The sequence below is a fragment of the Onychomys torridus genome, chromosome 8 (assembly GCF_903995425.1).
Source record: "Onychomys torridus chromosome 8, mOncTor1.1, whole genome shotgun sequence".
Taxonomy (NCBI): domain Eukaryota; kingdom Metazoa; phylum Chordata; class Mammalia; order Rodentia; family Cricetidae; genus Onychomys; species Onychomys torridus.
The window spans coordinates 49,672,242-49,688,321 of record NC_050450.1 but is presented as its reverse complement, the minus strand read 5'-3'; the positions used below and the strand labels follow the sequence as shown (position 1 = coordinate 49,688,321).

Here is a 16,080-nt window from a genome sequence, read left to right as displayed (position 1 = left end):
CAGACGTCAAGTAGGTACCGCAGACACCTGGTGAATGGATAAGCAGGCAGGGCTTCAAGTACCCCTGGCCTCTGCTCAGGAGAATGGAGCCTTGGCAAGGCGTGGAGACAGCAGTGGAGGAAGCAGGCTGGCCAGCCAGGAGACTGGCACACGAGCAAACAGGCAGAGGCTGTACACCAGGGTCCCACCAAGCAGGCTAACCAGCGAGGGCTTACTAGCCTGCTATTTACCTTCAAGACACTTTCCATTTTCTCCTCTAATGGTGCCAATGGCTAACAATGACAGTCTTACTCAGCACTAGACCCTCTTAGGAACCAAAACCCATTACTGCTTAATATTCAAGGGATTTTTTAAAAAAGATTTCTTTTATATGTAGATAGTGCTTGCCTACATGTACATAATACATGTACATACATGTGCCACAAACACGCTGCTCTCGGGGCCAGAGAAGATATCAGGTAATCTGAAACTGAAGTTACAGACAATTCTGAGCCACCATGTGGATGCTAGGAACTGAAGCCAGATCCTCTACAGCAAGTGCTCTTAACCACCAAGCTATCTTTCCAATTGTGGTTTTCTTTATTAAATAACTTGCTCTTAAATTCAGATGCCCATTTTGAGTAAGTAACAATATACATGTTATCATCACTATAACAAATCAACTATCATCACTATGGTATAGAGAGGTGGTGTTTATTGAGATATGACTCACATAGCAGAAAACTCATAACCCTAAAGCACACAATTCAATTTTTTAATTAATTAATTTTTTTATTTCTTATTTTTTTGGTTTTTCGAGACAGGGTTTCTCTGTGTAGCTTTGCGCCTTTTTCCTGGAACTCACTCTGTAGCCCAGGCTGGCCTTGAACTCACAGAGATCCGCCTGCCTCTCCCTCCCGAGTACTGGGATTAAAGGTGTGCACCACCACTGTCCAGCCACAATTCAATTTTGTTTCTAGATTACACAATTTTGTGCAAGAACACTGTCTAATGTCAGATCATTTTCATCTTCCTCAAATCTCCTGTAACCATTACTAGCCATTGTCCTCTGCTCCTTCTAGAATCTCTAGCAACTACAATTCTATTTCCTGTCTCTATGGATTTACTAATTCTGGATCTTTATTTCATATATATACATATATACATATATACATATATACATATATACATATACATATACATATACATATACACATATATATATATATATATATATATATATATATGGAATCAGAAAATATATGGCCTTTTATGTCTGGCTTTTTTCACTTAGCATCCTATTTTCCAAGACTCATGCAGTCAGATGTGGTGGTACACACCTTTAATCTCAGCACTTGGGAGACAAGAAGTAACAGGATCTATGTGCGTTTGAGGCCAGCCTGGTCCACAAGTTCCAGCACAGCCAAGACTACAGAGACCTCATCCCCCACAAAAATAAATAAATTCATACTCATCCACGCTGCATCAGTGAGCCATTCTATATTATGGCTAAATGATTTGCCACTGCATGGATGTACCACCAGCTGATAATCATTTGGGGCTACTATGAATAATGCTGCTATGAACATCTACATTTTCTCCCTTCCGAGTATATTCTGAAGGGTAGAACTGCTGGGTCCCCATGTTTACTATTTACCTCTGAGAAATACCAAAGTAGTAATGCATTTTTAAGATACAAAACTAGCCGGGGCAGTGGTGGCACACATCTTCAATCCCAGTACTCAGGGGGCAGAGGCAGGAGGATCTCTGTGAGTTCAAGGCCAGCCTGTGCTACAGAGAGTGTTCCAGGAAAGGCACCAAAACTACACAGAGAAACCCTGTCTGGGAGAAAAAAAAAAGATACAGAACTATGAAAACTACCACTGAACTGCACAACACTGAGAAGTATTTTAGGAAATACTGCCAAAGACAAAGCTACTAAAGCTGCGTTTGTTTGGTTTAGTCAGAATGGTATTTCTGAAATTTTCATCAGGCAGTGTAGACAGAGGACAGGTGGGCAGGACACCACTTGAACACCACAATGAAAATAACTGGATGGGGCAAAAAGTGAGAGAAGGCAAGGAAAGCATCAACATGGTGAGGGAAGATTCCTGATAACCATACATAGTAAGGTCCAAGTCCCCTAACAGGTTTCGGAGGAAGCAGAAGCTTAGTTTTCACATCAGACCTGATGGCAATGGCAGTTCTGAAAACAGAGGTAGCAAGTGGCAGTTGGCACTGGAAGAGGTGAGAGAGGAGCCTGGGGCCAGCATGTTCACCTGGGTGGAACAAGGGAGGACCAAGAGAGTAAGGCACCAGGATGTAGAGTGCAGAGGGACACACTTTATGCTCACACACAGCAAGACATGGATGAGAAGACCTGCCTTCTATTAAGGACCCCCCAAAACAGTGCAAGTGCCCTGTACACATGCAAACACTGCACACCCATCCCACAGCAAAACTGTAGCCATTATCCCTCCCTGACAGCTCCAATACTGCCAGGGATTCTCAGCCTGGAATCTACCACCTGCTGCCCATGTAGGTCTGAGCCAAGGATTGAGAAGCCCAGGAACTTGCCTAGATGTCCAGCGTCCAGCACTGCACCCTCCCTCTTTCCCCCTGCAACTCCAGAGCTGAGACTGCTAGGGGACAATCTCCACACTGATTCAAACCAGGCCTGTCAAAGTGTCTGGCATACATCTGCTACAAGAATGAATGACACCTCAAGGCAATGGCTCCAGCCTACCTACTTACATGCTTCCCATCCTCCCTCCTATAAGCTTACTAATCCTCCAAACCCTCACCAAACCTCCAAAGCAAGGCCCATTAAAAGCCCACACTGAGTATAAAGCAGTGTCTATTAAAAAAAAAAAAAAAAAAAGGGAGGGGTGTCTGTGCACATCTATAATCCCATCACTCAGGAGGCTTACGTACTATTGTCATGAGTGTGAGGCCAGTCTGCTCTCCACAGTGAACTCCAGGCCAGGCTAGTCTAAGATACACAGATCTTGTCTCAAAAACAAAACAAAAAAAGTCTACCATGGTATTGTTACAGTTTTAAAACAACTCAAGATTACTGTCTATACACCTCTAGTCAACAACAGGACTATAAAATGGGACCAGTTCTCAAGCTTCAGCAAGGCTAAGGGGCTTGGGCACTATGGGAAAAAGCCAACAACATTGCTTCAGCTACAGGGATCCCCAGCACCCTGAAGGATTCTGATTGGCCTCTTCTGTCACTTGACCACACCTCCTCCAGAAGAAAAGCAAAACAGAGCAGGCTAACATGGAACAGGAGGAGAAATTTTTAGTCTATTTCACACTAAATTTAACAAGCATAAACAAACAGAAGTTTGCATACCATATTTTTTTTAATTCTTAAAAGATTAGAAGTATGCTGCCAAATGTCAAAACAAAAGTACCAAAAGGAAATGAAAATTGTTATTTTCCTTTTGGCTTTATATCCATTGGCCAAATGTTTCTATTCAGTGTTTACACTGCCACTGTCCTGCTTTGTTTGGAAAAATAATAAGCTAGGGTACATTTCCAGCACTGACAACTGCAAGTTACTCAGATCTCCATGCTCAGTGGCTTCTTCCCATGCCCAGAAAAAAAACAAAAACACTCTGCTTTAGAAACTCCAGCAGTGAAGCCAATAAAGAACGGCGACTTACCCTCAAAATGTGGATAGCTGCACATCCACTTCTCACTCCAGCTTCCTCTCCCCCTTGCACCAAGCTGGGGAGAACAGGGCTGTCCTGATGTATCTTCATATGCCTCCTAAGAAAACCCAAGCCCAAGGCCTCAATGGTCTGCAGCAAAGCCACAGCCCCTCTGTTCACATGCACTTACCTGTCTGAGTGCTAAGCACCATGTGCCCAGAGCTGACTCAAGCAGCTCACAGTACTGAGTCTGAAACCCTGCTGGGGAAGCACTTCGTGAACTAAATGGAGCCACTGAGCTGGATGAGGCTCTGTGCTCTCACTAATGAGCTACATGTGGAAACACCAATCCTCAATTCCAGTCCAGTGTTGACCAAGATCTGCAACTCACAACCACAAACCAGCCTAGTGAAGGCCACCTATGAAGTGAGAGAATAGCAAATCTCAGAAAACGTGGTCTGTTGTCTTATGTGGCGTGCTGCCCTCAACCCAGAAAACAGACATATCCTACATGTCCTGAAATCCCTTGTATTTAGTGGCTTGCCTTCCACTGTGGAAGGTGTTCGTCATCTACTGTCAACTCCAGCTGTCAATATATCTATGTGATGACATCATGCTGTAAAATGGGATGGCAAAAATAGTTTAAAATAGAGTGCAAAAAGCACTTGTGCCTTAGGAATGAACAGTTCTGGGAACATGTCCCTGTAAAGGTTCAACATAGATATGCCTTAAGACACACATGTACACTACAGTGCTGTGCCGACAGCAGAGATCTGGAAGTAACTCAGGTATTATCCACAGACACAAGTGGAGTGTGTGTGTGTGTGTGTGTGTGTGTGTGTGTGCGTGTGCGCGCGCACGCGCACATGTGCGTACACTTGCTGCTACATGGTGTTAGACTTACAAATTACTTGCCTGAAGGTGGTTGAGCTGTACTTGGTATGGAGTGACAGGGATCAAGCTCAGATACAAACAAGTGGTTGTTTAGGCTTGCAATGTGAGTTATATAGTCCCAGCTACTGAGGAATCTGGCTTGAACACAGGCATTTGAGATTAGCCTGGGTGACATAGTGTAAGCATTTTCCCCTTGTTTCCCCCCAAGATAAGGTTTCTCTGTGTAGTTCTGGCTGTTCTGTAACTCAGCTCTGTACACCAGGCTGGCCTCGAACTCACAGAGATTAAAGGTTCCCCAGGCTCCTTGTTTGTCAAGAAAGTTCAGCCAGTAAAGGCTGCACAGCAAGCATCATAACTGGAGGCTGTGTCATGCTAGAAGGAGAGAATCAACTCCCAAACTTGTCTTTTGTCCTCCATGTGTGTCTTGCACATGTGTCCATACACTCACACACTAAACAAACAAACAAATAAACAAATAAATAAATAGCAAGGGACTGAAGACCCAGACCCCAAGCTGTTTGCTCCAAGGTGGAGAAGTAAGTGGGTAGGGAAGCAGGTCTTCCTTTGATCTGTTCTTCAGGCCTTGAGGGCCATGGTGCCCTTGGGCTCACTTGCTTCACGTTTTATATCTGGTTTGCCCATAATACCTTGTTTGTACCCAGCATACCTAATAAATAGAACATTATGTAACCAGAAAAGCTGCAAGAAGACATGAGTTCTTGTTCTCTCCTTTCCTGGGGAACCAGTACTGATATTTGAGAATAAGGAAGAGGAACTGTACGTGGTATCACAAACCTTTAATTCTGGCACTCTGGAGGCAGAGGCAGGTCTCTTCAGTTTGAGGCTATCCTGGTCTACGTAGGAAGACTCTATTTCCAGGAGAATAAAAAAAGGGAGGACCAGTGAGATGGCTGAGAAGTAAAATGCACTTGTGGCCAACTCTGACAATCTGAAATCTTGGAGCATACTTGGTGGTGGGTGAGAGAACTGACTCTTACAAGTTGCCCTCTAACAAGACACAAACAGACGCACACGGCACATGCATGCACGCACACACTCATGCCAGCATACCAGTAAGTGCTGAACAGTAATAATTGGGTACCCGAAAGGGAAGTTTGCCTTCCAGTGTCTGGAGGCTTCCTGTGTTTTTCTGTGCTATTTAGATGACAAAGGCCACTTCACAAGAGCCATGTGGACTTTTGGGTCGTCAGTCCAGGTGGGTGCTTTAGCAGAAGATAATCACAACAGCCAAAGAGAATCCTTTCCTAAATATGTAAGTTTAGGAAAACAAATATCTACGTATTTTAAAAACATGATCTCAGTAGATAGCCTAGGTGGTCTCAAACTCAGGTTTGCTGGTACTGTCATGACCGACTTGAAAAAAAAAACATGTTCTTGTTTTTAGAGTCTGTGTGGTGGTCTGAGACCCCACTGTGTATTCTGACCTGATCTGCTTCAGGAGAAGGCGTTCTCTGAAGAGGGGCAGAGCTTTTCCAGTGCTGGCTGCACTGGATGGATCTGGGAATTCCAGGTCCTGATCCTGGCTAGAAGGAAACAGTTGCTTACCAGCCACAGCCTCCAAACACCCAGACAAAGGACTATTTTCCCTAGGCCTGCAGTTCAGATTCAGCCAGGAGAAATTAGTTCTTATGGCTCTGAATGGTGAATTTGTCTAAAACCATAAAGAATAAGATGTGACCAGAAAGCCAGGCGTGGTGGGGAGGCAGAGGCAGGCGGATCTCTGAGTTCGAGGACAGCCAGGGCAATACAGAGAAATGCTGGAGAGAGTGGGGGGCGGGCGGGAGGGAGGGAATGAAGGAAGGTGGGTGCGAGTGAGCTCAGAAACCTGAGGTTGGAGATCATGCTGGCCCTGCCACTGCTGGCAGTGTAGTTTGGGGCTAATTATTTACCCTTTTTATGCCTTGGCTTCCTTTCCATTTTTGTGGAGATGAGATAATTCCCTCATACAGGATTATGAAGATTAAAGGGTAGATATCTTCAGTGCCTTGGAACAGTATCTGGTGGGTAGTAAGTGTGCAATCAGTACTTATAGCTTCTGCTTAGTCCTTCTGCTTTCTAGAACTCTCCTGGTTTTTTTTGACTGTCCTTTAGAGCAGTCAGGACCAGGATGAGGAGAGTGTTCCATACTGGGTCTGGGAGGAGGTATCTCCAGACTGCATCCCTCTGCCTTGTTTGGGGGAGAAATTTCCATGTCTCTTGCCTAGTGCCCTCAGGATCTGCTGAATACCTCCTTGTGACATGCATGTATTTATGGGCCAAGGGAGGGAAGAGTTCTTTGGATACCTGTCATTTGCTAGTCCCAATACCAGCTGCTTTTTTGTTAGCCAGAGAAGCTAGAACTTCACTACCCTCAGACCATATATCAAGATGTAGATTCTGTTGTGGGAGGAAGAACTGTCTGGCTGAGTCTGTGCACGTTGCCCAGACTGACCAGCCAGCAGGACTGCCAAGCATAGGCTAGGAGGGTGCAGAGTGACCCCAGGTCCAGACTCTGGGCACAGGCTGTAGCAGGTGTTTGTTTTGTAGTAAGTCCTTGTTCCACAGATGTGTTCCTGTCTCTCAGCCGTTTCTCTTTGGGCATCACAGCAGTTCAGAGGGGCCAGATTGAGTGAGGGAGAGGCAGGAAGTGGGAGCACAGTGTCAGTGTTCACTCAGGGCAACTGAGTCTGCAGAATGTAGACATTCTAGACTTTGCTTTGGCTTCTGTGTTGTTCACTTATTGAGATTGAGGTACCATGCGCTATACTAGGAGGAACTAAGAGACAGTGTTGAAGAGACAGGTGGGGCTCTGTTGTCACTGAGTGTGGAGGGAGGGATGGGGTCAACAGTCTGGGAGCAAGAAAATGTCAAGTGATACTGAGCATGGTGGAGCATGCACTGGAACAGGCGAATCTCTGATTTTGAGGACAGCCTGGTCTACAAATTGAGTTCCAGGACAGCCAGGGTTACAGAGAAACCCTGTCTCAAAATCAAGAAAAAAGGAAGGTGGTGGGTGGAGGGGAAATATCAAGTGGAAGAGGGGCCTGCAGAATGCCTTTTGGTTTTTGAGGGGCCCTATTCAACTAACATCTAAATGACAAGGAGCCAGCCCGGTGGGAACTGAGAAGGATGAAGATGGTTGGGGAAGCAACTGATGGGTAGGACTCTAGGCAGGAGCCTGTTTGGCAGGGAGGTTTCTCTGTATGGCAATGTGTTGTTTAGTAACTGAGGAAAGGGTTGGAAGAAAAGGGAGTGTTAAACACAGGTGGCACCGGAAGAGCTACCTTCAGACCTGACCATTCCCCAAAGCACCTAGTTTCTTTTAGGTCATTTAAACTTGGTGAGGAGAGCCCAGACCCCATCTCTCGCTCTAGTGCTGCTGAAGTGGGGCACATAGCCAGCTGTAGGCTCGGGTTGCCAGCTACCAATGCCAGCAGTCTGTGGAAGTAACTCCCTTGGCAATCCATCCCCTCCTCACAGCATTGTGGGCAGAGGCTAAGCTGACCCCAAGAAGTGCTGGTTTCAGGGCAGCAGGGAGCCAAGCACTCATTCTCCCCAATTGGGCAGGCACCTTTGGGGAAAGTGTGAAATCACTGTAGGGCCAGAAGCCTAGAGGCTGCCGCATGTGGCTGAGAGTTCCACTTCTTACCCGTATTGCTTCTTCCATCTGACTCCTCAGAAGATGCCAAGAGCTAAAGACTAGCACCGCCCAGTCACCAGCCAGGTCTAAATTAAGCACAAAATCATGGGAACTTGAGATTTTCCCAGGCTGCTCTGCATTTCCTCAAGCGTCTGAGTTGGGACAATTGTGGAAGTCTGAGTAGTGGTCATCTATAACCTACCCTTGGGTGGAGAGGCTGGTCCAGGTGTGTATGGTATAGGCATTTGTCCCTCCTGGCTGTTGGTAGGATCAGTCATAACATGCTACAAGTGGAGAGTCTGATCACATTGGAGGAATGAGGTGATCCTATCCCGCCTCCCTATCCATCCCCTTCCCCTCCCCACAGGGTTTCTCTGTGTAGCCTTGCCCACCGTGGAATCTACTCGGTAGACTAGGCTGGCTTGGGAATGAGATCTGAGGGCTGCTCTTTGTGCTTGCAGAAGGCAGAAATCCCCGCTTTGCCCCCCGGGAGCCTGTGGGCTGACAGAAAGGTCCATTGCCTAGTCCAAGGTTTGGCGGAGAGTGTTTGGTCTAATCCCATTGTTTTGGGGCTGCTGGGCCAGCACAGCCTTCAACCTTGGTCTCTTGTTTTTCTGTTTCTTCTCCTGGCTCTCCACCATGCCACCTGGCATGCCTTTTTACATGATTTTAATAACACTGCCCATGGTTTGGTTATTTGCAAAACTACTCTTGAATCTAGGGAGGTGGGTAGGCACGAGATAAAAGAAGTTGTTTCTTGTTAAGACTTGTTTATGAGGACCTTTTGTGCAGGGGTCAGGGTGTTTTATTCTCTACTCTAGTGGGAGGCATAGCTCATCATATTCTCATTCTCTGGATCAACAGCAACAGCTCCAGCCAGGTCTCTGGACCCAGTTCATGATTGTGTCTCACTACAGTGTGTAAGCTCTGGCCACTGACTGTTCTTCCTAAAGGGTGAACAGTTGGAGCCTGTTAATGAAGAGGGAAAAAATGCCTCATGTAGGTGTTTGTCTTGGACTTCTGCTTTTAGAAGCGTTATGGACACGGGAGTCACAGGAGGCTGTGTGGCGCCTGTCAGCTCTCCTGAGCTTGTTGAGCATTTGTCAGACCCTTAGGGATGCTGTCTGGCTCTCTTTGTGAGAGGAGGACCTTCTGCCTGCCTCAGGGACAGTGCTGAGCCACATGGGGCTTGGTTCTGCCTGCCCGGTCAGCTCTCAGTCCCCATGCTAGTGTAGATGGACTGACACCCTCTGATTCTGTGAAGGAAAATGTAAAAGTATGACTTCATCTGCCCCACCACTGACCAGCCCAGACATGTTTGTCTTCCCTCTGGATCCTTTAAGGTTATGAGTGTAAAGGTTTTCTGAAGCCCACTTTCTTGACCTTTTCAGCCAATCAGAGATGACTAGAATGAAGGTGGCTAGGTTCTGTTAGGGAAGCAGACATATCTCTGTGGCTGAATCCCACTGGTTTTTGTGTTGTGAGAGGAATAAAGAACGTTCCCTTTTCACTTGTCCTCTCTGTGTGAGCAGCAGTTTATGAGGCTTTAAGTTAAAGCTAGCCTGGCTGAGGCAGAGCCACAATAGCCCTTTCTCTTCAGACTAAAATGATCACTGTTGAAAAGAATGTGGCACTGTCCATATTGTTCTGACTGGGCTGTTGTCCTCTGGAGGGCCTGCTTGGCTCCGTCACATGAACTGTGTGGTCTCAGCACCCTCCTTGTAGGGACACCATGGTACTTGTCTCTGAAGAAGACATAGGTCTTTCCTCTTATGGACTCCCCTATACAGGAGATAGCCAGTTAATTAAGGATCACCAAGTTACACCTCTGTCCCATCCTTGCACCTCATGTGGCCATTGGCACTGTCTTCTCTTCAGTGTGTCTTCTTCTACTCCCCAGCTTCTGCTTTTGGATTTTGAATAGGTTTCCAGGAACTTCTGGTAAATAAGATATGTGGACCACATTGGCATGATACTGGTGGGAATGTAGGCATTCCCACTTCACAGCTGCTCTTAGAAAGATGAAGTAAGTATATGTAAAGTCACAGGAGGCTGCTAGGTCCCTCTTTGAATTTTCATCTGAGGCAAGGATGCTCAATGTAGAAATTAATTGATTGGGCCTGGATTGCCAGTGTATCTGTGGAATGACCTGTATCTGTTTGGTTTGGGGAGGGCGTGTTGACAGACAGGTGTTGCTGTGTCCTTCAAAGTAGATATTGGTCCTTGATAGTAACCCACAAAGTTGCTTTGATGTCAACTGGTGATTGAGGGTCTCTTCACTGTTATTTGTTTATGTAATGTGTATGGGTGTTTTGTCAGCATGCATGAATGTGCAACATGTATGGTATCCACAGAGGCCAGAAAGGGTTGTCTACGCTCCTGGAATTGGAGTTTCAGGGTGGCTTTGGGCTGCCGTATGGGTATAGAACCTGAACCCCAGTCCTCTGGAAGGGCAGCTAGCACTCTTAACCGCTGAGCCATCTCACCAGCCCTGCTTTTGACAGGTCCCTGGTGGGCTGCTCAGAGCTGTGCAGTTCTAGGTTGGAAGGCGTTTCCTTTCCCAGCTGTACAAATCACATTTTTATGGGGTTACTTTTGCTTCCAGGTATATCAACCTAGCCTTGGAGTTTTTATCCAGGTTTTCCTGTTGTCTCTTTTTCGTCCCCACTGTCACTTGAATTCTGATTAGTTTTCAGGTGTATCAGACTCCACCTCCCCAGATGTTGTGATGTAGTGGTTACTTTGTATCCATCATGTCATTTGGGAAAGAGTATGTAGCCCCCACTTTTGTTGGGGAGCATTCTTGGGGAGCACTGAGTCCTCCTGGTATCAGCCTGGCATTGTAGGCTGAGAGTCTGGTGTGGTTCTAAGCTAGGCTTCTGTTTACAACCCCACTGACGCTCAGGGAGCTCTAGACCCTACTACCTCTTTGCTGCTGCCAGCTTCCACTTTGTGTGTTCTCAACTGTTGCTTACAGCAACATGCCTTGCCACAGCAACATGCCTTACCACAACAACATGTCTTACCGTAGTGTACAAAGTACTTCCGATGCAGCTCAACAGTCAGGGCATGGCAGACCCAGGGCTTCACATGATGTGATGTCTTGACTTGGGCCCTCCTTTCCTTAAAGAATAATGGCATTTGTTTCAGACTCTAAAATTTGCTTTCCTTTGGTTTGACACAGTTCAACAAAACAAAAAAGTGCTTTTTGTGAATTTCCTAGATGATGACCGAGTATTTAAAAAATAAAAAACCAACAATGCCTCCTTGTTTTCTACTGTGTCTTGCTTCTGTTTTTAATAGCCTCTGGTTCTGGCCTTGTCATGGCTTCCAGAAGTTTAGTAACATTCTTGATTTTCTACTAGTTTGAAGTACTATTCAGAGATCTCCAGGTAGTCTGTTCTGGTTTCCAGTGCTCTGTCTGGCCCTACCTCTGTCCCTGTCTTCCTTCTGTCTGTTCACTTCCCAAAGAAGACTGATAGACTTTTTCGAAGATAGGCGGGGTTGATTACTTTACATGTAAAGCTTGCATATTTCAGTACCAGGCTGGAAAATAAGTATTCATCAGCCAAGTGTGGTGGCATACATAATTTGGGAGGCTGAGGCAGGAGAATTGTGAGCTTGAGGCCAATTTGGGCTTTACAAGATTACCTGTGTAGAAAAAGGGTATATTTACCCTTCCATTACTCCAACAGATAGTTCTGTATCCTTTAAAACTCTCACAGCCTGAAAATGTTTCCTCCTTTTCTGGTTTCCCTCCCCAGTAGTTTTTAACTTACGGTATAGCCCAGGCTGGTCCCAGACACTCAAATCTCCCTCCTTAGCTTCCTTAGTAGCTGTAATTCTGCCATGTCTGTGTCTGCCCCCCCCCCCCCAATTTCTTTCTTTCTTTTATTGAATGGGAGATAGAATCCAGGATGGGTTAAGTAACCTGTGCCACTAAACTGTAGCCTCAGGCCTGAAGTTCATATGGCTCTCCAGACCAGCTGGTGAGTTCAGCTTTGCTGTTGGTTGGAATTTTATCTTGTTGTTTTGGTTGTAATAGTGGTTATTTCACATGCTTTAGAAACTTTTATTCTCTTTAAAGATTTATCATTTGTTTGTTTGTTTATTTTGAGACAGGGGCTCATGATGCAGGTCTGGCTGCCCTGGAACTCACTCTGTAGACCAGGCTGATCTTTAGCTCAGAAATCCTCCTGCCTTTGCCTCCCAAGTGCTGGGATTAAAAGTGTATGCCAATGGGCGGTGGTGGCACACGCCTTTAATCCCAGCACTGGGAGGCAGAGCCAGGCAGATCTCTGTGAGTTCGAAGCCAGCCTGGGCTACCAAGTGAGTTCCAGGAAAGGCTCAAATCTACGCAGAGAAACTCTGTCTCGAAAAACAAAAACAAAAACAAACAAAAAGATTAGTTTTTATTTTATGTGTATTAGTGTTTTGCCTACATCTATATCTATATATCTATACCTATATTTATATCCATATCTATGCCTGGTGCTTGCAGAGACTAAAAGATGCCTTCAAGTTCCCTGGGTTCATGCGGGTCCTGGGAATTAAACCTGGGCCCTCTAAGTATAGACCAGGCATATTTGCTGGGTCCCCAATCAAGTGACACATTCCAGAGCTCAGAGCATTAGGTGAATCTGAATAGGACTACTGACTTTGACACATCTGGTTAAGCTGTGAAATGCTCACTGAAAATCAGAGGACTCTTTTTTTCCTTTTGTGAGTCCTGTCCCCTCTCTTGCAGTGAATGTCACATTGTGAGTGAAAACTCTAATTAAATCAGACGTACAGTCACTCTGATTTTACAGTCACAGAGATTTTACCTGTCTTCCGACAGGTTTTGGGGATTCATGAGAGCTGACCAGATGGATAGAGAGGCAGAACATGCTGGCCATCAGATGCAGCCAGTGCTGTGGCCTCAGGCAAAGACAGACTCCTCAGCATATTTGAGTGAGCAGAGAAGGCACCTGAAGCGTTATGAGTGACTAATGTATTCTCTGTCTCCTTTTTATTTGCTTATTTTTGATGCGCCCATTGTCTGTTTGAGTAAGTCTTGGAGAAGGAAGCTAGGGATGTCTGGTGCTTCTCTGGTGCTCAGAAACACCACAGCAATCCAGGGAGAGGAAGGTCCACTGCAGATGCCAGTTCTGGGCTGCATGAGGATGTGTAGGAAGGAGGGTCTCAGCCTGTTTTAATAGCCAGTCAGTTCCAGACAACTGTAAGACTCCATAGTTCACACTTTATATCTGTAATGGGAAGAACCATCTTCACTTTCAGGGACTGAGCAACTATAACAGGTCTGGCTAGAGCCCTGGCTTTCTCACCAGCTTTCAGTTGTCCTGGGAATCTTCCCGGTTTTGGTTTCTTTATTGTTGTTGTTTGTTTTCTTTTATTCTAGCCCCATGTTGGGCACCAGATGTTGTTGGTTGTTTTTGCTCTTTTGGGGGGCCCACCACCCAGCTCCCAAATAAATCACACATGGAGGCTTATTCTTAATTACACATGCCTGACTTTAGCTTGGCTTGTTTCTTTTGTCAGCTTTCCTTAACTTAACTTATCCTGTCTACCTTTTGCCTCTGGGCTTTTCCTCTTCTCTTACTTCTGTAAATCTTACTCTTACTCTGAATCTAGCTGGGTAGGTGGCCCCTGGAGTCGTCCTCTTCCTTCTCTGGCTACCTCTTTTTTCTTCCCAGATTTCTCTTTTATATATTCTCTCTGCCTGCCAGCTCCACCTATCCTTTCTCTTGCCTTACTATTGGCCGTTCAGTTCTTTGTTTGTTTGTTTGTTTGTTTTTGAGACAGGGTTTTTCTATGTAGCTTTGCTCCTTTCCTGGATCTCGCTCTGTAGACCAGGCTGGCCTCAAACACTCAGAGATCTACCTGGCTCTGCCTCCCGAGTGCTGGGATTAAAGGTGTGTGCCACCACTGCCCAGCTGACCGTTCAGTTCTCTATTAGACCATCAGGTGTTCTAGACAGGCACAGTAACACAGCTTCAGAGTTAAACAAATGCAACATAACAACAGTAACACACCTTCAAATAATAATCCCCAATACTTTATCTTACAAATGAGGAAGATAATCTCTTGCTGAATTGTAGCTTTGAGGACAGGAATACATCAGTCATTCAAGTTTTTATTCCATGTTGGGTTCAGTGCTAGATGCTGGGTATTCACTGTGACTGGGATAAATGGTGGTCACCATACTCTAGGACCAGAACCCCATGCTCTAGCTCTTTCTCATCTTGAGGAAGAAAGGAGACGGGTGCACTTGGAGCCTGTGACTATAGCTCTGGGTCTCTGCTTCTCTTCTGTGAGATGAGAGGTTAGGTTTGACCCTGCTCACTTGCTAGAGGCTCCTGAAAGCTGGGGTAGGCGAGGCAGTGGGAGATAGTAGTAGTGTAGATTGTTAGCTTTGCGCTGGAAAAGCAGCCAAGGCTTGGCTAATTTGCATTCAGGGTGGGTCACAGAGAAATGGCCCTTAAGGAGAATTTTTCAGGCACTTAAGGGTTTGTGAGCCAATTTTAAAGGCATAGACAGGCACTTTAGGTTTAAGGTATTCTTGAAATGAAACTTTCTTGCCCCCACATGTAAAACTCTCAGGACTGCATCTCAGTACCCAACACCAAAGGTAAATATTTAAAATTTAAAACAAATTTATCAGGACATCTTTCTCAATACCCTGATTTTTCTCCATTTGGCTCTGGACTATCTCTGTAGACCAGGCTGGCCTTGAACTCACAGAGATCCATCTGCCTCTGCCTCCCGAGTGCTGGGATTAAAGGTGTGTGCCACCACTGCCCGGCTTAAAGTTTATTCTTTAGCATGTGGCATTTCTGGTCTGACCCTACTTTTGAAAGCAGGATGGACACACTGCATCCAGGAACTGGGATGTGTTCTCTAACACAGCTCGTGTTGGGCTCTCCCTCCTCACTGGCGCTCCTACCAAAGCAGTGTGTTTTCTTTTTCTTTCTAGGGCATGGCTTCCAGCTTCTGGGACCTGAGGCTTTGGAGGAGGAAATGACTGTTGAGTGTTTTCCTGTTCCGTCTGCATCACCACACTGAAACTTACTAGAGTGCAGGCTTATGGACAGGACAGTTTCTCTTGAAGGGCTTTACATTTCTAACAAAGGATAAAAATGACAACTTCATCTATCAGACGGCAGATGAAAAACATTGTGAACAATTACTCGGAGGCTGAAATCAAAGTTCGGGAAGCCACATCCAATGACCCTTGGGGTCCATCCAGCTCTCTGATGACTGAGATTGCTGACCTGACCTACAACGTAGTGGCCTTCTCGGAGATCATGAGCATGGTTTGGAAACGGCTTAATGACCACGGCAAGAACTGGCGGCACGTGTACAAGGCACTGACATTGCTGGACTACCTTATCAAGACGGGCTCTGAGCGGGTGGCCCATCAGTGCCGTGAGAACATCTTTGCCATTCAGACTCTGAAGGACTTCCAGTACATTGACCGGGATGGCAAAGACCAGGGTATCAACGTACGAGAGAGATCAAAGCAACTGGTTGCCCTCCTCAAGGACGAGGAGCGGCTGAAGGCGGAGAGGGTCCAGGCTCTCAAAACCAAAGAGCGTATGGCTCAGGTGGCCACTGGCGTGGGCAGCAACCAGATTACCTTTGGCCGTGGCTCCAGCCAGCCAAACCTTTCTACCAGCTACTCGGAGCAGGAGTATGGCAAGGCTGGGGGCTCACCAGCCTCCTACCATGGCTGTGAGTAACCGAAATATCCAACCTTTGCTCAAGTACTGAGTAGCAGGTTCTGGGGCTCAGGAAATAGTGGCTGTCACAAGGTTGCATTCTGTCCTCAGTTCTCAGCTTCTGACAACCCAGGTGACAGCTTCTTTGATCTGGATTGAGTAGTCACAAAGGGGTATTTGGTCC

General features: G+C 46.1%; 1 protein-coding gene across 5 annotated transcripts in view; it reads left to right on the top strand.

Moving 5' to 3' along the window:
- Epn2 (epsin 2) overlaps window positions 1–16,080 on the top strand; it is a 61,513-nt gene that overhangs the window by 14,273 nt on the left and 31,160 nt on the right. For all 5 annotated transcript variants that reach the window (XM_036194836.1, XM_036194835.1, XM_036194833.1 and 2 more), the window contains one exon: window positions 15,152–15,909. In XM_036194836.1, the coding sequence (XP_036050729.1) occupies window positions 15,315–15,909 (595 nt within the window). In that variant the 5' untranslated portion in view covers window positions 15,152–15,314. The remainder of the gene's footprint in view (window positions 1–15,151; window positions 15,910–16,080) is intronic.